This window comes from Microcaecilia unicolor, chromosome 8 (genome assembly GCF_901765095.1).
Source record: "Microcaecilia unicolor chromosome 8, aMicUni1.1, whole genome shotgun sequence".
Taxonomy (NCBI): domain Eukaryota; kingdom Metazoa; phylum Chordata; class Amphibia; order Gymnophiona; family Siphonopidae; genus Microcaecilia; species Microcaecilia unicolor.
Genome location: NC_044038.1, coordinates 100,716,175 through 100,741,510, shown reverse-complemented (window position 1 = coordinate 100,741,510; position 25,336 = coordinate 100,716,175). Strand labels below are relative to the sequence as shown.

The 25,336-nt window shown below is 42.8% G+C and overlaps 1 protein-coding gene across 1 annotated transcript in view; it reads left to right on the top strand.

Moving 5' to 3' along the window:
- The window catches only part of LOC115476807 (IgGFc-binding protein-like), a 388,452-nt gene that overhangs the window by 5,557 nt on the left and 357,559 nt on the right, over positions 1–25,336 (top strand). Inside the window, exons 3-5 of the mRNA XM_030213382.1 lie at positions 957–1,297; positions 11,022–11,595; positions 20,336–20,928. Of these exons, the coding sequence (XP_030069242.1) occupies positions 957–1,297; positions 11,022–11,595; positions 20,336–20,928 (1,508 nt within the window). The remainder of the gene's footprint in view (positions 1–956; positions 1,298–11,021; positions 11,596–20,335; positions 20,929–25,336) is intronic.

The following is a 25,336-nucleotide window of genomic DNA, read 5'->3' as shown; positions in this document are numbered from 1 at the left end:
CTTTTTCTAATATGCGGAATATATTTGTCCTGTACTTCTAGGATGGTGTTTTTGAACAGCATCCACGCCTTTCAGCCACTCCCTTCAATCTTTTTTTCACCGTTCAGCCAATCTGAGTGAAGGTTCTCATTAATATACAGTGCTACCCCTCCTCCAATCCTATCTACCCTATCACTACGATATAATTTGTAGCCCGGTATGACTGTGTCCCACTGGTTATCTTCCTTCCATCAGGTCTCAGTGATTCCTATAATATCCAATTTTTCATTGTGTGCAATGTATTCCAGCTCTCCCATCTTATGTCTCAGGCTCCTTGCATTTGTGTATAGACATTTCAATGCATGCTTGTTGCTCAGTTTCATACCCCGTTTAATACATGGCATTATTCTGTGTCTGGTTATTATTAATTTTACTTAGAGTGGGCACTTCATGCATTTGACATGGACAACTCTGGTCCTCAAAACCTCATGCCTCAATTAATTGTTAGTCTATAAGGTGTCATTTACCTCTGTAAATTTTGTTACACGTCGAACACAGCTACCCCTTTAAAAAATACATTTTAAGCATCTTATGCCTTTCCTTGTAGGATTTGTGTTGCAGATCTTGTCACATTTTAGTAGCCATTCTCTCAACCATCTTAGTAGCCCTCTAGAACTAAAAACTAAATTGAAGGTGAGATATTACAAGTTACTTACAGATATACAGTATTAATTCCTTTTTATTTTGCTGAAGATATCTGTGCTTAATCATGCAAGTATACTAACTTTCTCACTTGCTTTATTACACTTGCTGCTTTATGACTTTGTGCCATTTCACTGAACCAACCATCCATCTCTAAGTTCTGCATTCATTTGCCTGTCCCTTAATACATTCTGTCTGTCTGCTGAATCATCCCATCCTAAAAGAGCAGCTCATATTTAGGTCTTACATTATCTTTTTCAACTATTTTACTCAAGGTAATCAAAGACCTGTTTGCAGCAGATTGAAATGCAGAAAAATGGAGGTTTGCAAGATTCTGCAGGGTGCACCAGTATGTGTTCCAGTGACTGATGCTGTCTGCTGGGCATGGGGAAATCCCCATTACCACACATTTGATGGCAGAAATTACGACTTTCAGGGTACTTGTTCCTATATCCTGTCCAAGACATGTGGACCAGATGCAACCCTTCCTACCTTCAACATTGAAACTATAAATGAGAAAAGGGGTTCTACTCAGGTGTCGTATACCAGTTCTGTGTCAGTCCAAGTCTATGGCTACAACATCACAGCGGTCAGATCACAATATGGACGTGTGACGGTAAGCCAAATTTGACATTTTCAGGCTATCCAGACATCCTAGTTCATATTTTTTAAATGCATAATCATTTAAACATTATGAGCTTCTCTATATTTCATTGGAAATACATTTGGATTTTTCAAGGGAACCAAGTTCAGCTTTCCTCACCTATGTCAACCAAACTGGGACATTCTTATGGGTCAAATAAATTAACTTCTGAAAATGAATATTGAGCAATGAAGGTAGCTTGTATTGCTACTATTAGATGCAATTTTTTTCAAAAACCAGGTCAGCTTTTGAGCACACAAAATAAGGAGTTATGCACATAAGTCATCCAAACTTAAAAACGTAAGTATTGCCATACTGGATCAGACCAAGAGGGGCATTTTCAAAAGAAATGTCCAAGTTGCGATTTGGACGTCTTTGCAAAACGTCCAGATCCAGGGGTGGGGAAACTGTATTTTTGAAAAAAAGACAGACGTCCATCTTTCGTTTCAAAAATACCATCAGAGACGTCCAAATCCTTAAATTTGGACGGCCCTAGACATGGACATTTCTGACTTTCAGCGATTTTCAAAACCAAAGATGTTCATGTCAAAAACGTCCAAATGCAAGCCATTTTGAGGTGGGAGGAGCCAGCATTTGTAGTGCACTGGTCCCCCTGACATGCCAGGACACCAACCGGGCACCCTAGGGGCACTGCAGTGGACATCATAAAATGCTACCAGGAACATAGCTCCCTTATCTTGTGTGTTGAGCCCCCCAAAACCCACTACTCACAACTGTACACCATTATCATAGCCCTTACGGGTTAAGGGGGCACCTATATATGGATACAGTGGGTTTGTGGTGGGTTTTGGAGGGCTCGCTGTTTCCTCCACAAATGTAACAGGTGGGGGGGGGGGAGTATGGGTCTGGGTCCGCCTGTCTGAAGTGCATTGCAGTACCCACTAAAACTGCTCCTGGGACCTTTATGCGCTGTCATGGACCTGAGTATGACATCTGAGGCTGGCATAGAGACTGGCACAACATATTTTTAAAGATGTTTTTTGAGGGTGGGAGGGGGTTAGTGACCACTGGGGGAGTAACAGGAGGTCATCCCCGATTCTCTCCGGTGGTCATCTGGTCATTTCGGGCACCTTTTTGTGCCTTATTCCTAAGAAAAACACATCCAGGTGAAAATGTCCAAGTGTTCATCAGGGACGTCCGTGCTTTTTTCAATTATGGGTCAAAGACGTCCAAGTGTTAGGCACGCCCAAGTCTCACCTTTGCTATGCCTACAAGACACGCCCCCGTGAAATTTGGATGTCTTTGCGACGAACTGCAGTTGGAGACGTCCAAAATTGGGTTTCAATTATACCAATTTGGACATCTCTGCGAGGACGATTTATGTTGAAAGATGGATGTCCTTCTCTTTCGAAAATGAGCCCACAAAGGTCCATCTAGCCCAGTATCTTCCTTCTACTAGTGGTTAATCCAGGTCACGAGTACCTACCAGAATCACAAGAAGTAGCAAGATTCCATGCTAGTTTCCCTCAGGTATAAACAATGGCTTTCCTTGTGTCTCTTTTAATAACAGTTTATGAACTTTATCTCTAGAAATTTGTACAAATTTTAATTTTTAAACACAGCTACATTAACTGTTTTTACCACATCATCTGACAATGAGTTCCAGAACTTAACTATGTGTTGATGTAAAAATAATTTGCTCAATTTGTTTTAAATATACTTCCATATGCTTAAGTAGATTTTCAACTACTAAACATAAGTTCATAGCATACACAGGGGCTCTTTTACTAAACTGCATTAAGCACTAATGTGTGCCTAATGCAGATTAAAAGGGGTTACCACAGGACATGCTCAGGTGTCTTGCAGTAAGTTTGGCATTAGTGCAAGAAAACTGTGTGCAAAAATTTAAGAACATAAGAACAGTCATACTGGGTCAGACCAATGGTCCACCTAGCCCAGTATTCTGCTTCCAGCAGCAACCAATCCAGGTAACAAGTACCTGGCACAAACCCAATTAGTAACAACATTCCATGCTACCAATCCCAGGGCAAGAAATGGCTTCCCCCATGTCCATCTCAATAATAGAATATGGACCTTTCCTCCAGGAACTAGTCCAAATCTTTTTTAAACCCAGATATATTAACTGCCATTAGCATATCCTCTGGCAACAAGTTCCAGAGCTTAACTAGCCTTTGAGTCAAAAATATTTCCTCCTATTTGTTTTAAAAATATTTCCATGCAATTTCATTGAGTGTCTTTGTACTTTTTGAATGAGTGAATAATAGATTCACCGCTACCTGCTCTACCCCACTCAGGATTTTGTAGACCTCAATCATATCCCCCTCAGCTATGTCTTTTCCAAGCTGAAAAGCCTTAACCTCTTTAGCCTTTCCTCAGATAGGAGCAGCTCCATCCCCTCTACCATTTTGGTCACTCTTCTTTGAACCTTTTCTAATTCCGCTATATCTTTTTTGAGATACAGCGACCAGAATTGAACACAATACTCAAGGTGAGGTTGTACCATGGAGCAATACAGAGGTACTATGATATTTTTGGTCTTATTTTGCATCCCTTTCCTAATAATTCCTAGCATCCTGTTTGACATTTTGGCCACTACCACACACTGGGCAGAAGATTTCAGTGTATTGTCTACAATGACACCTAGGTCTTTTTCTTAAGTGCTAACTCCTAAAGTGAACCCTAGCATCAGATAACTATGATTCGGATTATTCTTCCCAACGTGCATCATTTTGCATTTGTCTACATTAAATTTCATCTGCCATTTGGATACCCAGTCTTCCAGCTTCCTAAGGACTTCCAGCAATTTTTCACAATATGCATGCACTTTGACAACTTTGAATAGTTTCTTGTCATCTGCAAATGTAATCACCTCAACTGTTGTTCCGATTCCCAGATGATTTATAAAATATGTTAAAAAGCACTGGGCCCAGTACAGATCCCTGTTGCATGCCACTATTCATCCTCCTCCATTGAGAAAAATAGCCATTCAAACTTATCCTTTGTTTTCTGACCAATAATCAATTCTTAATCCACAGAAAGACATTACCTCCTATTCCATGAGTCCTTAATTTTCTCAGGAGTCGCTCATGAAGTACTTTGTCAAAAGCTTTCTGAAAATCTAGATACACTACATCAACCAACATGTTTATTCATGCCTTCAAAGAAATGAAGCAAATTGGTAAGGCAAGACCTCCCTTGGCTGAATCCATCCTGACTCTGTCCCATTAAACCATGTTTGTGTATGTGTTCTGTAATTTTATTCTTTATAATAGTTTCCACTATTTTGCCTGGCACTGAAGTCAGGCTTACTGGTGTATAATTTCCCAGATCACCCCAGAACCCTTTTTAAAAATCGGCACCACATTGGCCATTCTCCAGTTGTCAGGTATTACAGGCGATTTTAACACATCAATAGGGGATACCCATAATGAAACTGGAGTTAATATATCACAACTATTGCTTAAACATACACCAGAATGTTATGTTCACTATATTAAATTAAATTAACTTTATTTATTTCAGTCATAATTAAAGTGTAAGCCTTATAAAATAATCACTCAATCCTCACTCAAATCAATCACATCTCTCATTCATTTCATCTAATCTTATATTCCATTAAAGTATTTCTATAAATAAGTCCAATATTATATGATGCAGAAATAAATGATCTACATGAAATGTTCTCTAAAGGTAGACACTTTCCCCATAGTTTTAAACTGAAACTTTTCTAGAGGTAGAAACATGACAGACAAAGAACTTCAAAAGGATAGTAAGAAGACTCAAATCTTTGTCTAAACGACAGTTGTTTTCTGTTCTTTGGATGCTGGAGAGGTAGCACTATTACTGATCTGAATTACATGTTAATTAAGGTGTGAGGAAGTAGAATATTTTGCAGAGGTTATTAAGGGCAATCTGATTACTGAGTTAGCTTGATAAAGTCTGTTTGAAGCAGTCCCCTTAGATTCAAAACTATATAATGAGGAAAGGTCCCAGTTAACTTTCTTTATAAGAAGTTCTGAGAGAAAAGGATATTTCTCTGGTAAGTGAACATTATTTTGCTTTGTGCTTTGGGAACTTAAAGATTAGGGTTTAAAGGAGGAATTGTAGGTTAGTGATAGGCAGAATAAAAATATAAAAAAGTAAACTTTATTAACTAATCCCCATACTCTTTTTCTCCTAGTTTTAAAACTTGAAAACTTTATACCACAGCATTAACAGATGATCTCTAGCAGGCATTGAAGGACTTAGTTTAGTCTTCATTCCACCCACCCTCCTAAACACCCGCCTACCCCTAGCACAACTCTTTCATTTATTGTCAGTTATTGTAATTAGGATAACAAGCAAGGATGCTCTTACAGATTTTTAATTGCATTTCATTACTTTCTAAGAAGAAAACACTAAATAAATACACAATATACCATATAGGCTAAAGACATTTTTATATTAGGCTAATATCCTTAATACCTTAGCAAGTTTTAAATTATTGAAAAATTCAAAAATACTAAGATGGAGTCAGCAGTCCAGTATCGAGCAGAGTGCCATCCAGTCTTTTGCATTGAATGTCACATGTATGATTATCTCCCAATGAGTGAGTGGTTATATGTGTGTGCCCAATGCAAAGAGCTCCTAGCTATCAGAGAATAGGTTCTTTCTCTTGACACTACAGTAGCAGACTTGGTGGAGCTGAGGGAGACAGAGAGGTATGTAGAGGAGACTTACAGGGACAATGTAGAGAAGTCCCACCTCCAATCTGGTAGCCCCTGTGCTGCCTTGGAGGAGGGAGGTCTTCTAGAAGGAAAGACTCACCATGGTAAAGTATTAAGTACTCCTGTAGCCAGGACCTGCCCACTAGGGGATGTACTATCCTCTCGCACCGAGGATATGTCTCCAAGAGCTTCTGCCCAGGCGGGAAGGGATAGGACAGCTGTTGTAATTGGTGATTCGATCATTAGGCATATATATATAGCTGGGTGGCTGGTGGACATGAGGATCGCCTGGTGACTTGCCTGCCTGATGCGAAGGTGGCGGACCTCACGCATCAACTAGACAGGATCTTAGATAGTGCTGGGGATGAGCCAGTTGTCTTTGTAAATGTGGGTACCAATGAGATAGGAAAATGTGAGAGGGAGGGTCTGGAAGTCAAATTTAGGCTTGTAGGTAGAAAGCTAAAGTCCAGATAATCCAAGGTAGCATTTTCAGAGATTCTCCTCGTTCCACTCAGAGGACCCAAAATGCAGGCAGAGCTCCGAAGTCTCAATGTGTGGTTGAAACGATGGTGCAGGGATGAGGGATTTAGATTTGTTAGGAACTAGGTGACATTCTGGAAAAGGGGGAGACTGTCCCGAAAGGAAGGGTGCCACCTTAATCAGGATGGACCCAGGCTCCTGGTGCTAACTTTTATAAAGGAGATAGAACAGCTTTTAAACTAGAATGGGTGGTAAAGCCGACAGTCACCCAGGTGTGCACGGTTCTGTGTGAAGTATCCTTGAAGGATACTATTGAAACAGGACATTTATGGAATCCCAGTAGAGAGGTTTCAACAATGCTGAAAGTAAGCTAAGTGTGCGTAATAAGAGAGCAGGATAAAGGATGCACATTATCCCCTTCAACTTCTAAGTAACTTGTAGATCAAAGGCAAAAGCACAATTAGAATTGCCTATATACAAATGCTAGAAGCCTAAAAAAATAAGATTGGAGAGTTAGAATATATAGCACTAAATGATGTGGTAGATATAATAGGCATCTCAGAGACCTGGTGGAAAGAGGACAATCAATGGGACACTGTGTTAACAGGGAACAAATTGTATCGTAATGATAGAAAGGATCAAAATGGAGGGGGGAGGTTGCGCTATATGTTAAAAAGGTCATTGAGTCAAATAAAACAAACATTCCATATGACACAGATAGCAGCGTGGAATCATTATGGATAGAAATTCCATTTGTGAAGGGAAGGAGTATTCTTGTAGGGCTGTACTACCGTACGCCAGGACTGAACGAACAGACAAATGAAGAAATGTTTAAAGAGATTAGGAAAGCTGGCAAATTGGCCAACACTATAATAATGCATGATTTCAGTTACCCCAATATTGAGTAGATAAATGTTACATCAGGAAGTGCCAGGGGGAATAACATTTCTAGATGTAATAAATAACTGCTTCCTTGAGCAGCTGGTCCAGGAACTGACAAGAAAGGGAGCCATTTTGTATCTGATCCTTGGTGGCGTGCAGGGCATAGTGCAAGAGGTGGTGGTGTTGGGTCCCCTGAGAAACAGTAATCATAACATGATCATGTTTGAGCTACTATCGGGGATGGACCCGCAAAGGAAATCTACTGTAGCGGCATTTAATTTTCGAAAGGGCAAACTATAATAAAATGTGTAAAATTGTTAAAATGAAACTACAAGAATCGGTTGCAAAGGTTAGGACACTAAAGAATGGACGTTATTCAAAAATACCATCTTGGAAGCCCAGTCCAGATGCAAAGTTGGAAAGAAGAGAAAACTTCAGCCAGCATGGTTAAAAGGTGAAGTAAAAGAGGCCAATACAGCCAAAAGATAGTCCTTCAAAGAATAGAAAAAGTACCCACATGAAGAAAATAAGAAGCAATATAAGCACTGGCAAGTCAGATGTAAAGCATTAAAAAAGAAGGCTAAAAGAGAATATGAAGAGAAACTTGCCGCAGAGGCTAAAAATCAAATTAACAATTTTTTCAGGTACATCAGAAACAGAAAGCCTGCGAGGGAATCTGTGGGATCATTAGATCACGAAAGAGCAAAAGGAGCACTCAGGGAAGACAAGGCCATAGTGGAGAAACTAAATGAATTCTTTGCTTCTGTCTTTATGGAAGAAGATGTAAGAGATCTGGCTGTACTGGAAATGTTTTTCAAGGGTGATGGTGTGGAGGAACTGAAAGAAATCTCGGTGAACTTGGAAGATGTTGTAACCAGGTACCTTTCTTGTGCAGCCACGGATAGAACAATCTCCTCCAGCCACAGGCTCCTGGTACAATGAAGAAATAGATGTCCACCAGTAACTTCAATCTTAAGGACTTTTATTCCATGCAGGTTTCTAGTACACAGTTCCAACAGCAGCATTCACCTTCAATCTTAAGCACATATAAGCCACCTGAAAGTGTGTGGCAAATAGTCCCTTTTAAGCAGCAGGCTATCAGCACATACCAGGATTCAATACAGGCTTACAGTCAGCTTCAGTCTGGGCTCTTTAACCAGTGCACAATAAACAGTAGTTCAATTTCCAAGACAAACAGTTCTTTCAGTTCATCATCACAGTTCAGTCACCAAGCAGCAGTTTCTACCTTCTATCCTCTTTACCTTCAGGAGAGTTCAATACTTTAGGGCCTCCCTCTACCCAAGGAATTTCAGCCTGCTTCTGTACTTTAGGGACCTCCCTGCCCAAGGGTTTTCAGCCTGCAAATACTTTAGGGACCTCCCTCCCCAAGGGTTTTCAGCCTGCAACTGCTTCTCTCCTTCTGCTTCTCTCTCCTGAACTGAACTCCTGAGACTCCTTCCCACCTGCCTAATCAATCCCTGGCTTCAGATACCACAACCAATCATTCTCCTTCCATAAGCTTCCCCACACTCATACCAGCTGAGTTAAGCATTAGACTAATGAGACCAATGATAAGCTTCTGCAATGATAACTCTCTTTCCGCCTAGTGGCAGCCACTCTACACAACCTGCCAGCTTACACCCATGTCTTCCCCGATTGCAACTAGGAGTCCAGTCCGAGTTCTTCATCTCACCCTCTGGCTCCTTGCCTGCAATGCCTTCTGGGACTTGTATTTAAGACTGAAACTGCCTTAACCCAACTATCCTGGATGTGACTTTATCACAATGTACATAAGTACATAAGTATTGCCGTACTGGGAACGACCAAAGGTCCATCAAGCCCAGCATCCTGTTTCCAACAGTGGCCAATCCAGGTCACAAATATCTGGCAAGATCCCCAAAAAGTACAAAACATTTTATACTGCTTATCCCAGAAATAGTGGATTTTCCCTAAGTCCATTTAATATTGGTCTATGGACTTTTCCTTTAGGAAGCCATCCAAACCTTTTTAAAACTCTGCTAAGCTAACCGCCTTTACCACATTCTCTGGCAACGAATTCCACATTGAGTGAAGAAACATTTTCTCCAATTCGTTTTAAATTTACTACATTGTAGCTTCATCACATGCCCCCTAGTCCTAGTATGTTTGGAAAGCGTAAACAGACGCTTCACATCTACCCGTTCAACTCCACTCATTATTTTATAGACCTCTATCATATCTCCCCTCAGCCGCCTTTTCTCCAAATGACAAATTAAAGAGTAGTATATCACCTGGACCGGGTGGCATACATCCAAGGGTACTCAAAGAACTCAAGCATGAAATTGCTGATCTAATGTTAGTAATATGTAAACTGTCATTAAAATGGGTCGCCAATGTGATGCCGATTTTTAAAAAGGGTTCTAGGTGTTATATAGACCAGTAAGCCTGATGTTGGTGCTGGACAAAATAGTGGAAACTATTATAAAGAATAAAATTACGGATCACAAATACAAACATGGTTTAATGGGACAGAATCAACATGGGTTCAGCCAAGGGAAGTCATGCTTCACCAATTTGCTTCATTTCTTTGAGGCCGTAAATAAACATGTGGATAAAGTTGAGCTGGTTTGATGTAGTGAATCTAAATTTTCAGAAAGCTTTTGATAAAGTTCCTCATGAGAGACTCCTGAGAAAATGAAAGAGTCATGGGATATGAGGCAAGGTTCTGGTGTGGATTAGGAATTGGTTATTGGACAGAAAACAGGGTAGGGTTAAATGGTCATTTCTCTCAATGGAGGAGGGTGAACAGTGGAGTGCTGCAGGGATCTGTACTGGGACTGGTGCTATTTAACACATTTATAAATTATATGGAAATTGGGATGATGAGTGAGGTGATCAAATTTGCAGATGATACAAAACTATTCAAGTTTGTTAAAACACATGCGGACTGTGAAATATTGCAGGAAGACCTTAGGAAATTGGAAGACTGGGTATCTAAATGGCATATGAAATTTAATGTGGACAAATGCAAGGTGATACACATTGGAAAGAATAATCCAAATCATAGCTACCTGATGCTAGAGTCCACCCTGGGGGTCAGCACTCAAGAAAATGATTCTTTTGGCAGTTAGTTTTTGATGGTTACCTACGGCCCTCTTATCAAGTTTCACTATCTCCATTAAATACTCAATTCCACATTCAAATGTATTCTATCTCTCATCAGTCATCTCTTACTGCTCCCCTGCTTGACACCCTTAGTTTTCTCATCTAGATCTTCTGACAACTCATGCTAAAGAGTCTTTTTCTACATGACCTACACCTTTCAAATTGTCTTCTCTCTCATATTTATATTACATCAAAGTCCCAATTGGAAATTGGTTTTGTGATTCAATAGATGTAAAAAAGCAAAACCAGGATTGGTCCAGCCCATCCAGCTGATACAGAGTCAGTCTGTAATTTGAGGACAATTTTCTTTTCCCCCCTGGACCTGGCAGTTGGATGGAGACTGCAAGTTAATTTTTAAATGAGAAACCCCTCTGGCACATAACATAGGTATCTGTTTTGATTATTGTACTCCCTCATCACCTCTTAGTTTTTGCGTTGACTGTTGATGACATTAGTAATGTTGGCAAACATAATGATGCTGTTGATTCGTATTCTTCTTGCAGGTGAATAACCAGCTGTCACTCCTACCTGTTGTGCTGAATGAAGGTAAACTACAAATTTTTCAGAGTGGGGGCACAGTGGTCATTCAAACAGCTTTCAACCTTAGTGTCTACTATGACTGGAATGTCTTCCTGAAAGTGCATATTTCCAGCAGCTTCTTTGAGAACCTCTGTGGCCTCTGTGGCAACTACAATGGTTACACCAATGATGAGTTCATGACCCAATCTGGGCTTGTGGTTGCCAAAGTGACTGATTTTGGGAAAAGCTGGCAGGTAGATGGCAGTGATAGCACATGTTCAAATGACTGCAATGGAGAATGCAAAATCTGTCCTTTGAAAGACAAAAGGAAGTATGAGAGTGAAACCTCCTGTGGCCTAATAACAAAAACAGCAGATGGGCCTTTCCAGCGTTGTCATGTGAAGATTAAGCCTGAAGTTTACAAAGATAATTGTGTCTTTGACATGTGCCTGTATGATGGCTACTCCCAGATCCTATGCCAGGCCCTGAAGGCATATGCTGATGCTTGTCGCAGTGAGAACATAACAGTCTATGAATGGAGAAAAATCGCAAGATGCCGTGAGTAAACTGAACAATAGGTGCTGACAGAGCAAAATACTGTTTGAATTTAGAAAGGGAGAATGGTTTCCAGTTCTCTTATGCCTCTTTAAAGGCCAGGATTTTGCAGTCAAGGATGGAGACCTTGTGTTTCCAATGCAATATTATACTGTTCAATATTAGTTCAATACAGTATAATCATTCCTTATTTGCATTGTACTCAGGGCTTTTTTTGAGGGGGTACTTGGGGGTACTGACTACCGGCACCTTTTTCATTGCCTGCTAAAATTGACCCATGGATTGCAAGTTTTAATGAAAGAGTTCAGGCTCTATACACCAATTCTTCCTTGTCATAGATTCTGTGACTGGTTGCAGGGGCCCTGGCTATTGTGGGGTGGGTCCTTCAGTGATCACCCCATCCCTGAAGGGTGGCCTAGCATTTGAGTACCGGCACCTTTTTTGCTAGATAAAATGTACTGATTGTACTAACATGTATTAACACTAGTATGGTAATGCCCACTACACCAAACTAATGATATACAAAGGAAATTATTATGGTAGTCTTAAAGACAGCATGGATGTGGTTCTAATACATTAATATATTAGATTTCCCCATTCTAACCAATATAAAGAGATGATTAGTGCAGAGAAACATCCCCATCCCTCCTCTCTCCGCAAAAAGATATCAAGCTTTTGAGTCACTATCCAGCTTATTTTCGAAGGAGATCGCCGGCCATCTTCTGACACAAATCGAGAGATGGCCGGTGATCTCCTGAACCCAGCCAAATCGGTATAATCGAAAGCCGATTTTGGCCAGCGCCAACTGCTTTCCGTCGCGGAGCCAACCAAACTTCAAGGGGATGTTTCGGTAGGGTAGTGAAGGCGGGACGGGGTGGGATGGGGGCGTGGTTTGAGATGGCCGGCTTCGCCCGATAATGGAAAAAAGAAAGCCAGACTTGACGAGCATTTCGCCGGCTTCACTTGGTCCCTTTTTTTCAGGACCAAGCTTCAAAAAGGTGCCCCAACTGACCAAATGACCACCGGAGGGAATTGGGGATGACCTCCCCTTAATCCCCCAGTGGTCACTAACCCCCTCCCACCCCCCAAAAATATTTTTTTGCCAGCCTCTATGCCAGCCTCAAATGTCATACCCAGCTCCCTGACAGCAGTATGCAGGTCCCTGGAGCAATATTTAGTGGGTGCAGTGCACTTCAGGCAGGTGGACCCAGGCCCATCCCCCCCCTGTTACACTTGTGGGGTAAATGTTAAGCCCTCCAAACCACCCCCAAACCCACTGTACCCACATGTAGGTGCCCCCCTTCACCCCTAAGGGCTATGGTAATGGTGTACAATTGTGGGGAGTGGGTTTTGGGGGGATTTGGGAGGGCTCAGCACCAAGGTAAGGGAGGTATGCATCTGGGAGCAATTTTTGAAGTCCAATGCAGGCCTCGGTTTCCATTATCGGCGAAAACTGATGCCGGCTATCTCAAACCCGGCCATCTCTGACATTTGGCCGGCCCAAATCGTATTATCGAAATGAAAGATGGCCAGCCATCTTTTTCGATAATACGGTTCGGGACTGCTTTTTGTGGCGCCGGCCAAATAGATGGCCGGTCATCTATTTGGCCGGCGCCGTTCGATTATGACCCTCTATGCAACCTCTAACCTTTCTAGTTAACTGAAAATGTGCCCCTGACTATGACCGCCTCCTATTAAGCAGACACCAGGCCTCAGGGTTCACAAAGCTCATTTGCTTTCTCTTCCCCACTTGATTTCTCAAAAGTGTTCTGATTCTTCACTTGCATCAGGAAACTGATTTAACATCTATCATCCAGATAACAAATTTTGAGTACACCTGCTCACACTCTGATTCAAAAATATCTAGGTCAGAGTTTCGTTGGGATAGTTAGCTCAGGGGGGATCAGAGACCTGATTCTTGTAAGTGTGATAAAGTTTCAGCTACTTATGACTGTACAAAGATTACTAAGGTTAATTACAACATCTTTGCTGCAGTTAGCTTTTCTGAGACACTGTGGGCCTAGTAAGATGGACGTCCTTCAGCAGTTCTGCAAGAAACACGTCCTTGTTACTGTACTTTGCACTTATGGCTTTGTGGCCTTTTATATCCATCCCCATCAATTTTAGTTTAAAGCCCTCTTAGTACTTTAGCCAGCCTGTTGTACTTTAGCCAGCCTTCCTTGACAGATGGACACCATCACTGCTCAGTACCTCTTGGAAAATCATATGATCGTTCTCTGTTTCTATTTTTTTATGTTGACATTGCTGAGAAAAACATGTCAGTATCATCAGGCTGGAAATGCTATTTTAAAAAAAATTATACCTTAATGACCAGATAAAATAGTCTCAAGGGCCAGTTGTTGACACACTGGCTGTAATTTGCCCACTGCTGACATATAACGTTGCTGGATGGTTCTCAGCCACAATCAATCTGCATTGGTCTAGTTGATTTTTGAGTTTTCTGTGGTCTGCCTTACCACTAGGTTTTCTCCTTTTAAACTATCCCTTTTCTTTATCTTGTGAGGTACAATCTTTCTACAGGTAGGATATTCCAGGTATGTACCACCCTCTCAGTAAGAAGTATTTTTTTAATGCTTCCTCTGAATCTTACTCCCTTCAACATCATATTATGACCTGTATCCAAATTTCTTTTTTTCTGGAAAGTTGTTCCTTCTTATAATTTTTTGAATTTTGTTATATATTAGAATATTTATACCATATCTCAGATAATTTAATAATGTGCTTGTATCATAACAATTCAATTAACCACTGAGCAGTGAATTTCTAGTGCAATAAATGCTATGGAAATGTAGCCAATAATTAAATAGGATATCTTCAATGTAATTCTAGTGGTTAGCTATATCAACAGTGCAATTACAATGAATCTGAGGTATGCTTAAGGGGTAGATCAGTCTGTCAACTCTATCCTAAAGATTTAGGGGTATGTTTAGGAAGGTGCATTAGCGTTTTTAACGCACTTGTAAATTTAAGGCACGTTAAACGCTAACGCGCCTATACGTTTCTATGGGCGCATTAGCGTTTAACGCGCATAGAGTCTCTTAGGCGGTTTTAAGAATATCTATAATGAATAATCATGAGACATATTTGCATAACGCAATACCACTCTGTATTTCTCACACCGGAATTGGCGATCGCCATCACGGTACTATGTAAGCCACATTGAGCCTGCAAATAAATAAATAGGTGGGAAAATGTGGGATACAAATGCAACAAATAAATAAATAAATATGTACAATTTATTGTTTCTCATGGATATTCACTGTGGCAGCCTTGAAGTTCAGTTGGGTATGTATGTCTTCAGGAGAGGGTGGAAAACACTGGACAGATCATCAGCCTAGTATCCTGCTTCCAACAGTGGTGAGTTCAGGTCACAAACTAGAACGTCCAACAACAAAAAAGCAGGGCAAGACATCTGTCTGACAGCGTTCTTAGAAGAATGGCCACATAGATTTATTTATTTTATTTATTTACTACATTTATAACCCGCCTTTATCCAAGGTGGGTAACAATATTCACATACATAGTCTTGAACACGTAGCAATCGCTAAGCATGTTAAACTAAAATATGATTTATTTATTTATTGCATTTGTATCCCACATTTTCCCACCTATTTGCAGGCTCAATGTGGCTTACAGAGTGTGGTTATGACATATGGAGGGTTATAATCGAACGGCGCCAGCGAAATACATGGCTGGCGATGTATTTTGGCGGTGCCACAAACAGCTGGCCAGACCTGTATTTTCGAAAAAGATGGCCGGCCATCTTTTGTTTCAATAATACGGTTCTGGCCAGCCAAATGCCTTGGATTTGGCCGGGGTTTGAGATGGCTGGCATTGTTTTTTAGCGATAATGGAAAGTTATGTCGGCCATCTCAAACCCCGGCCAAATCCAATGCATTTGGCCATGGGAGGAGCCAGCATTTTTAGTGCACTGGCCCCCCTGACATGCCAGGACACCAACCGGGCTCCCTAGGGGTCACTGTGGTGGACTTCAGAAAAGCTCCCAGGTGCATAGTTCCCTTACTTTGGGAGCTGAGCCCCCCAATCTCCCCCCAAAACCCACTACCCACAAATGTACTGCACCCACTAAAACTGCTCCAGGGACCTGCATACAGCCTCTAGGACTTATTGCTGCTGTATACCTTTGGCACACCAGTTGACACCTGAAGACTACTCTCTTTGAAAAAGTCCTTTATTTGAATAAGCACGTTTACTCACAGTTAACTGCAGATCAGAGGTTGTGCCCCACTGGCAAAGAGTCCCCTGGTACTAAGATAAGCAGTAGGTCAGAGCTGGCACAATGGTGTACAATGCCCTCTTTCAGCACCATTCAAGGTAAGAACTACGTTCTCTAACGTGGGTAACACAGGAAAGGGAACTAAAACTGGCTTACAAAAATGGCCACTACCGCATGGACTACAACAAGAAACAAAACAGGGCACACTCTGACCCAGTAAGCAGGGGGAAAGCACCAGGGGAGTAAAGCCTACCAACTACCAATACCTACACCCACCACAATGCATTGCTGATGTGACTCTGCAGAGCAAATAACAGAAAACGTGCCACACTCACCCCAGAGCCACATCACAAGCAGGAAAAGGCTGTCGGAGGACAGAACACATTCTGCTGTCATGGAGGTGGGTGCAGCATTTGAGGCTGGCATACAGGCTGGAAAAAAAAGTGTTTAAAGTGGGTTTTTTTGGTGGGAGGGGGTTAGTGACCACTGGGGGAGTACGGGGAGGTCATCTCCGCTTCCTTCCGGTGGTTATGTGGTCAGTTTGGGCACCTTTTTGAGGCTTGGTCGTGAAAATAAAAGGACCAAGTAAACCCGGCGAAATACTGCTTAACGCCATATTTGTTTTCCATTATCGGCGAAAGCTGGCTATCTGGTAGCCATGCCCATACCTGCCCATGTCCCGCCTTCGCTTCGCCGCCGACACGCCCCTTTGAACTTTCGCCGGCGAGGCAACGAGAAAGCGGCGATGCTGTCAAAGAAAGCAGCTTTCGATTATACCGATTTCGCCGCTTTTCCGAGATCGCCGGACATCTCCCAATTTGTGTCGGGAAATGGCCAGCGATCACTTTCGAAAATGAGCTGGATGACCACTAAGCTGGTCCTAGTTAATCAGCTAAGTCTTCATGTAGCCAAAAAGGTTTTCATAAACATATGCGTTTTTAGCAGCCGTTTGAATTGTTGAATGTCTTCAAATGTCCTTGTAGAGCAGCGGCGCAGCCTAGTGATTAGTGCGATGGACTGTAAACCAAGGGACCCAGGTTATAACCCCACTTTAACTCTTATATTGCAATTGTGAGCCCTCCAGGAGCAGAAAAATAAATACTGTCCCTGAATGTACACCACTTCAATAGACTTTAGGCTTGCAAGTGGCTTATATATTTAGGTACAGTAGGTATTTTTCTATTTCTAGAGGGCTCACAATAAAAAAATAAAAGAGTTAAAATGGGAATATCAACCTGGGTCTTTTGGTTTAGAACATAAGAATAGCCATACTGGGTCAGACGAATGGTCCATCAAGCCCAGTATCCTGCTTCCAACAGTGTCCAATTCAGGTCACAAGTACCTGACAGAATCCCAAATAATAGCAAGATTCATGCTACTGATCCCAGGGTCAAGCAGTGGTTTTCCCCAATATCAGACTATGGACTTTTCCTCCAGGAACTTGTCCAAACCTTTTTTAAACCCAGATACATTAACCACTGTAACCACATCCTCTGGCAACGAGTTCCAGAGCTTAACTCTTTGTTGAGTGAAAAAATATTTCCTCCTGTTCATTTTAAAAGTAGTAACACGTAATTCCTTGAGTGACCCCTACTCTTTGTACTTTTTGGAAGGGGTAAAAAACTGATTTACATTTAACCATTCTACAACTCTTAGTATTTTGTAGACCTCAATCATATTCCTCCCTCAACCATATCTTTTCCAAGCTGAAGAGTCCTAACCTTTCCTCATATGAGAGGAGTTCCATCCTCTTTATCATTTTGATCTCCTTTTTAGGCTGGTGCCTAGAACGTTCAACTTACATGTGTCAAAGGTGCCATTATTTGACTGTTAGACACCTATGTGCACTAGGATTTATTCTATAAGATAGCGCCTAAGTGCACTAGAGCCCCTTTTACAAAGTGGCAGTAAGCCCAATGCGAGCTTACCACTAGCTAAAAAGGAAGCACCACTGGGCTACCGCAGCAGCCCAGCAGTAGTTCCCACCCCCAGAGTGCCGTCATATCTGGTGCTACAAGAATATATTTATTTTTGTAGCACCAGTGTTTACCTTGCGGGAGCCCTTACCGCCACCTCAGTGGGTGGCGGTAAGGGCTTCCCCCCCCCCCCCCAAATAGCTGCACGACAACTGCTTTACTTGCTGTATCACCATTTCCTGCAGAAAAGAAAGACCTACCTTTTACCCATCTGTGGTAAAAGGGGGCCTCAGCGTGCATCAAAAACACACCCCAATGATAGCGCTGCACCCCTTTTACCACAGCTTGATAAAAGGGACCCGTGGAGGGGCATTTTCGAAACGGACATCCAGTTTTGATGAGGACGTCCTCGCAAAATGTCCCCATCCATGGTGGGGAATTTTCAAAACAAGATGGACGTCCATCTTTCATTTCGATAATGCGACCAGGGACGCCCAAATCCTGAAATTTGGTTGTCCTTACAGATGGTCGTCCCTAGACTTGGTCGTTTCTGATTTTCGGCGATAATCGAAACCAAGGACATCCATCTCAGAAATGACCAAATGCAAGCCATTTGGTCATGGGAGGAGCCAGCATTTGTAGTGCACTGGTCCTCCTGACATGCCAGGACACCAACCAGGCACCCTAGGGGGCACTGCAGTGGACTTCATAAATTGCTCCCAGGAACATAGCTCCCTTACCTTATTTATTTAGATTTTTCTCACACTTTTTTCAGTAGTAGCTCAAGGTGAGTTACAGTCAGATGCACTGGATATTTCTCTGTCCCAAGAGGGCTCACAATCTAAGTTTGTACCTGAGGCAATGGAGGGTTAAGTGACTTGCCCAAGATCACAAGGAGCAGCAGTGGGAATTGAACTGGCCACCTCTGGATTGCAAGACCAGTGCTCTAACCACTAGGCCACTCCTCTACTCCACTCCACCTTGTGTGCTAAGCACCCCAAAACCCCCTAAAACCCAATACCCACAACTGTACACCACTACCATAGCGCTTACAGCTGAAGGGGGCACCTAGATGTGGGTACAGTGGGTTTCTGGTGGGTTTTGGAGGGCTCGCTGTTTCCTCCACAAACGTAACAGGTAGGGGGGGATGGGCCTGGGTCCACCTGCCTGAAGTCCACTGCACCCACTAACAACTGCTCCAGAGACCTGCATACTGCTGTGATGGAGCTGGGTATGGCATTTGAGGCTGGCATACAGGCTGGCAAATAAAAGTTGTTAAAGTTGTTTTGTTTTTTGGTGGGAGGGGGTTAGTGACCACTGGGGGAGTCAGGGGTGGTCATCTGGTCATTTAGGGCACTTTTTTGGGACTTGTTCATGAAAAAAAAAGGGTCCAAAAAAGTGACCTAAATTCTCGCTAAAAACGCCCATTTTTTTTTTTATTATCGGCCGAAGTCGCCCATCTCTGCTCGGTCGATAAACACGCCCCAGTCTTGCCTACACCACGCTTCTGACATGCCCCCATCAACTTTGGCCGTTTCCGCAACGGAGTGCAGTTGCAGGTGCCCAAAATCGGCTTTCGATTATACCGATTTGGGCGCCTTTGAGAGATGGGTGCCCATCCCCCGAATTGGGTCGAAATATGGGCGCCCATCACTTTAGAAAATAAGCTGGATAGTGTCTTATTGCAAAGGGGGTATGTACTTGGGCACAGCGTGGTCAAGCCATGGGTGTGTCTCCCAGTTATGTGCATAGTTTATAGAATGCTATAAATTACATGCGTCATTTGGCAGAGCTAGGCGCACCAGCTTATGCCTGTCATTTATAGAATTGTATTTATTTATTTTATTTATTACACAGACTTGATATACTGCTAAGGCCTGTAGCATAGACATAAAAGTGATTTACAGGTTTAAAAAAAGGGCATATAAAGCAGAGGCATAAAATCATAGGTGTAAAATACATAGTAATAAAACATAAGTGGAGGAGCGGCCTAGTGGTTAGAGCACCGGTCTTGAAATCCCGAGGTGGGGTGGCCAGTTCAAATCCCACTGCTGCTCCTTGTGATCTTGGGCAAGTCACTTAACCCTCCATTGCCTCAGGTACAAACTTAGATTGTGAGCCCTCTTGGGACAGAGAAATATCCACTGTGCCTGAATATGACTTCCCTTGAGCTACTACTGAAAAAGGTGTGAGCAAAAATCTAAATAAATAAATAAATAGAATTGTCCTGATTGTTTTATGTTAATGTGTATTCTTTCATTTTAGCTCACATTATTCTGTGTACACCAAATTAAATAGCACTTGATACAATAGAACAAAACTCAACAAAACACCTTTCTGTATTGTATTAGTTTCACTAGACTGATAACCTACAGTCACCACCCCTTTTACAAAGCTGAGCTAGTGACTGCTGGTGCAGTAATGCCGACAGAGCCCATTCAAAATGATTGAGCTGTGTCGGCATTACCATGCGGCTTTGTAAAAAGGGGGTAGTATTTGTTCAGTTTCAACTGAGTGTCCCAGAGAAATATTGCCAGTAAACCTGATTCATTCTTATTGTTTTCTTCAGCTATGCAATGTCCTGAGAATAGCCAGTACAAGATCTGTGGTAGTGGATGTCCAGCTACATGTAACGATACAATGGTCAAGTGCACTGAGCCTTGCCTGGAAACTTGTGAGTGCAAAAAAGGCTTTGTGATGAGTGAAGGCAAATGCATCCTTGAGAGTAGTTGTGGTTGCTTCTTTGAAGGGCACCTATACAGACCCAATGAGAAATTCTGGCCTGATGAGAACTGCAGAAGACAATGCAGATGCAATCCAAATACAAGAAAAATAACATGCAAGATTACCAAGTGCAGAGCAACAGAAAAATGTGACATAGTGGATAGCATCCGGGGCTGCCACCCCATCAGCTTTGGGACGTGCTCTGCATCAGGTGACCCACATTACACCACCTTTGATGGTGTCAAGTATAACTTTCAAGGGACATGTGTCTACCTGTTTACTGGGCTGTGCAATATCAGTGAAGATCTGGTGGATTTCAAAGTCCTAGTGGAGAACGAGAACAGGGCCCACAAAATGGTGTCATACACAAAAGTAATTCATGTCAAAGTGTTCAGTGTTGAAATTTCATTCAGCAAACTGTATGCAGACAGAGTCATGGTGAGTGTTTTAACTTTTTAATATTTTATGTTTCTTCAGGTCTCTTCAAAATTAAACTCAGTTCCATTCAAGTCTTTACAGCCTCCACATCTCTCTCACATTGATTTACCAAGGGTTTGATGTCAACTTGCCAATCTTGGTTCTACCCTCTTTGCATTGTTCAGTTCTTAATGAAGTTTGACTTCAAGTCCACAGATGTGTTGGCTTGTTAATAGGCTGTCATTTAGTAGCCTTCATGCGAGAGATCAGTGCCTTTCAGTCTTCCTAGAAGTGTCTAAGATTAATTCTGATACAGTCCATTAGGGGTAAAGCCTGTTTTATATGCAGAAAAAGGCTTTTATTGACATGCATGACCACATATCTATATAAAAAGTATATGCAAGAAAAGCGTGTACCTACTTTTACAAGATGTATGTGTAATCATTCCCAGGTATGTAGTTTTGGTAGATCAGAGGTGCAGCTGCAATATATATGTGTACTTTTTTTTTTTTTTTTTATATCATTTTTATTGATGGTCATAAGTTTACAAGTGATAATGAAGTGAAGAAATGCATTACATTGCAAGTATATTTCAAACAACTTAACAAACATCCAACTTATTCAAACTGGCCATCCATAATTTTGTTCTTTCCCGCCTTATTCCTTCTAACTCCCCTCCTTCCCACCCCCCTCCCACCCTCCCTCCCGTGAGCATTACCCATTCAGGATTCTACTGCGAGCCGTGGGGGTCAAGGTATCCCAGAACAGTAACCAACATTGTAATAGTCTATCTCCCCGTGGGGATGCTAAGTCATTCACCTCTCTACGTTCCAGGGCACCCAGGGAGATCATGAGGGATCGCCATCTTGACACGGAAGGTGGCTCTGCTGAAATCCAGTTCAGTAGGATCGTTTTCTTTCCCATAGCAACCGCCCTTCGGAGGAAAGGCAGCATACCCCTTCTCCGGTTCCCCCTCACTCTGTATTTGTCGAACAATAAAGCGGGAAAGGGGTACCATGTCAACTCCCAAACAGTTGAGACAAAGGCACAGAGTTGAACCCAGAAAGCACGGACCGGGGGACACAACCAGAACATATGTCCCAAGTGTGCTCCAGGTCTCGCACACCTGGGGCAATCATCCAAGGGACGCATGGCAGCCCTGAACGCCCTGTGTGGTGAAATGTAGAGCCTCATCGTAAATTTATACTGGGATTCCCGTAGTGTCACATCTCTGAAGGTCCTATATCCGATAACCAGATTAGTTTGTACCATTGCACCAGTAATAGGACAACCCAAATCTCCAGTCCAAGCCCTGGCAATCTGATCATATGTTATCTCCGGGCAGAGTTCTTTAATTTTAAAATGGTAGAATTTAAGAGGAACCAAAAGCTGCGCCTCCAGGTCAAGCAAATCTGTGAGTTGCCTCCGTCTCTGCGAGGTCAAAGAGACTCGAGGGAGGGAGGCAATGTAATGACTCAGTTGTAGATAAGAAAAAGTGGCCTGTACCGGGAGTCCAGCAGTCTCACATAAGTCTTTAAAGGACCTACATTTTCCTTCTTTTGTTAGCACCTGGAACAAAAAAACTGTCCCCCCCTCTCTCCATTTCCGGAAGGTCACAGTATCCGTGCCCGCTGGGAAATCTGCGTTTCCTCCAATCGGCAGGAAGGGGGAGGAGTGGCACTCAAAGTCCCCAGCTTTGCACAACCATCGCCATGTCCGTCTTAGTGGCATAAAGATAGGAGAACATCCTTTAGCAGTAGGTGCTTTGCCTGCTGGCGCATGTAGCCAATAACTAAAATGGCACCTGCTCACCATTATGGTTTCAGTGATGGGAAATGAAAAATAGGACGTTCCCCTGAACCAGTCTGCAATGTGTCTCATACAACCCGCCACAGACATACGCTGTATACTATGAACCCCAAGCCCTCCTTTAGGTATTGGAAGATATGTCTGTTTTTGTGTGACCCTGGGCCTTTTCCCTTTCCAGAGATATCTAGCAAGTAGTCTGTGCAATTTCCGTTCATCTTTATATAGGAAGAAAAGGGACAACACCTGAACCACATATAACCATTTAGGGACCAAAATCATATTGTACAGAGCCACCCGTCCCCACAAAGACAAGGGGAGGCGCTGCCACATTTCTAAGGTGTGTCGTGTCTCCCTCCACAAGGGGGCTAGATTAATTCTGTAAAGTTGTGTTAATGAAGTTGGTATTCTAATCCCCAGATAGACCAAATAATCCGTGGTCCACTTCAACGGGAACCTTCCCTCCCAGCGCTCCCGCACCAAAAGGGGTATTGGCAGCGCCTCAGATTTCTGTGAGTTAAGTTGAAAACCCGAATAGTATCCAAACTCTGCTATGTGGTCTAAAGCTATTGGCAGCGATGTTTGGGGGTGTGTCAACACTAAAAGAATATCGTCCGCGTAGGCTAGTACTTTGATATGGAGATGTGGCAACTGAACTCCCTGTACCTCTGGATCTTTTATGATGTTACGGAGCAAGGGTTCTAGATAAATCAAAAATAAAAGTGGGGATAGGGGGCAGCCCTGTCTAGTGCCCCGTCTTACCAAAAAACGCGGAGTGCACATTCCGTTCACGAGGACCCGGGCCCCAGGGTCAGTATATAAGGTATCAATTGCATGCAAGTACCACCCGGACAGCCCCACGTATCTGAGTATTTGAAAAAGGTAGTCCCAGTTCACTTGGTCAAATGCCTTAGTAGCATCCAGGCCCGCCAGCAACAGTGGGTGATTCGTGGCCTCAGCTTGCGCTACAGCCAACAAGGCCCTACGTACATTTAGACCTGGGTGTCTCCCCCGTACGAATCCCACCTGGTGGTCTCCCACTAAAGTCGGGAGATGTACAGCCAATCTATCAGCAAGGATCTTAGCTAAAATTTTTACATCAACATTGAGAAGGGAAATTGGTCGATAAGACCCCGGCTGATCTGTCGGCTTACCCGGTTTAGGGATTAAGACAATTAAGGCTTCATTCGATTCCCTGGGTAGTCTCCCCACCTCCACCGCTGCATCAAGGTGAAGAGTCAGGGGAACACTCAGTTGAGTCGACAGTAATTTGTAGTATTCTGTAGAGAATCTGTCCAGGCCCGGAGTTTTACCCAAAGATAAACCTCTGATCGTTTCTTGAACTTCTCGAGCCTGGAGGGGGGCATTCAATTGGTCTCTGATGATGGGGGACAGCACTGGGAGTCCTGCATCTCTCAAGTATTCCTCTAATTGTGGTCCACCCTGCTGCGCCTCTGGTTGGTACATTCGAGAAAAATAATCCCGAAATATAGTCAGTATGTCTTTAGGGCAGGATTTACGAGAGCCATCAGGCGCCAACATTGTAGGGATAAATGTCCTGTCTGACCAGGCTTTGGCAACTTTAGCTAGCAGTTTCCCAGGTCTGTTGCCCAATTTGTAATATTGATATCTACGACTAAAGGCCTGCTTCTTGGCACGTTCGTGTAGTAATGAATCTAGGGCCACCTGTGCCGCAATCACATTATCGTAGTTGGTCTGGGTTCGACAGCGCATGTGTGCACGTTTGGCTTGTTGATATTTCCGCTCCAGCGTAATTATTCCTTGGGAGATCTTTTTGTGTCTTGCACTTAAGTAGCTAATAATTTCCCCTCTCATGACCGCTTTAGAAGTTTCCCAGAATAATGTCGGGTTATCCTTATGAGCCACATTATCAGACTCAAACAGGTTCCATTTTTGTACTAGAAATTTACCAAAATCTCTGTCCCCAGCTAAATAGGATGGGAACCTCCAAGATTTAAATCTATCTACGGCGTGTCCCAGAGCCATATCAGCCCAAACTGGAGTGTGATCTGAGATCGCCATAGGTGCCATGTCCGTCTTAATTACCCGGGAAAAAAGTGATGTAGAGACTAAGAGGTAGTCTATATGGGACCAGGTCTTATGGGCTTTCGAGAGGTGTGTATAGTCCCGCCTCTGAGGGAATAATAACCTCCAAGGGTCCACTAGGTCCATCATTTTACACAGATAAGGCAATCCTTTACTACGGGGAAGTGCACTCCATGCCCCAACCGTCGAGCGGTCAATTTCCGGGTCAAGTACTTGGTTGAAATCTCCCGCTACAATCCAAGGGGCCGTGTCATATTTAAGGCCTAGATTTATCAAAGTCTGAAAAAAATCTGCATCATAAACATTTGGGCCGTATATAGCACATAGATAATACTCCTGTCCCATAATGTTAAGATGGAGCAAAACATATCTTCCCTTTGGGTCTTTTCCTATTAATTTAGAAGTACACGGGAGCCCTCTCCTAATCAGAATGGCCACTCCTCCCCGTCTGGCCCCAGAGGAGGAGTAATAACACTCCCCCACCCACTGTTGGCGCAGCTTCTGGTGTTCCTCGTCAGAGAGTTTAGTCTCCTGTAGGCAGACTATGGAGGCCTTT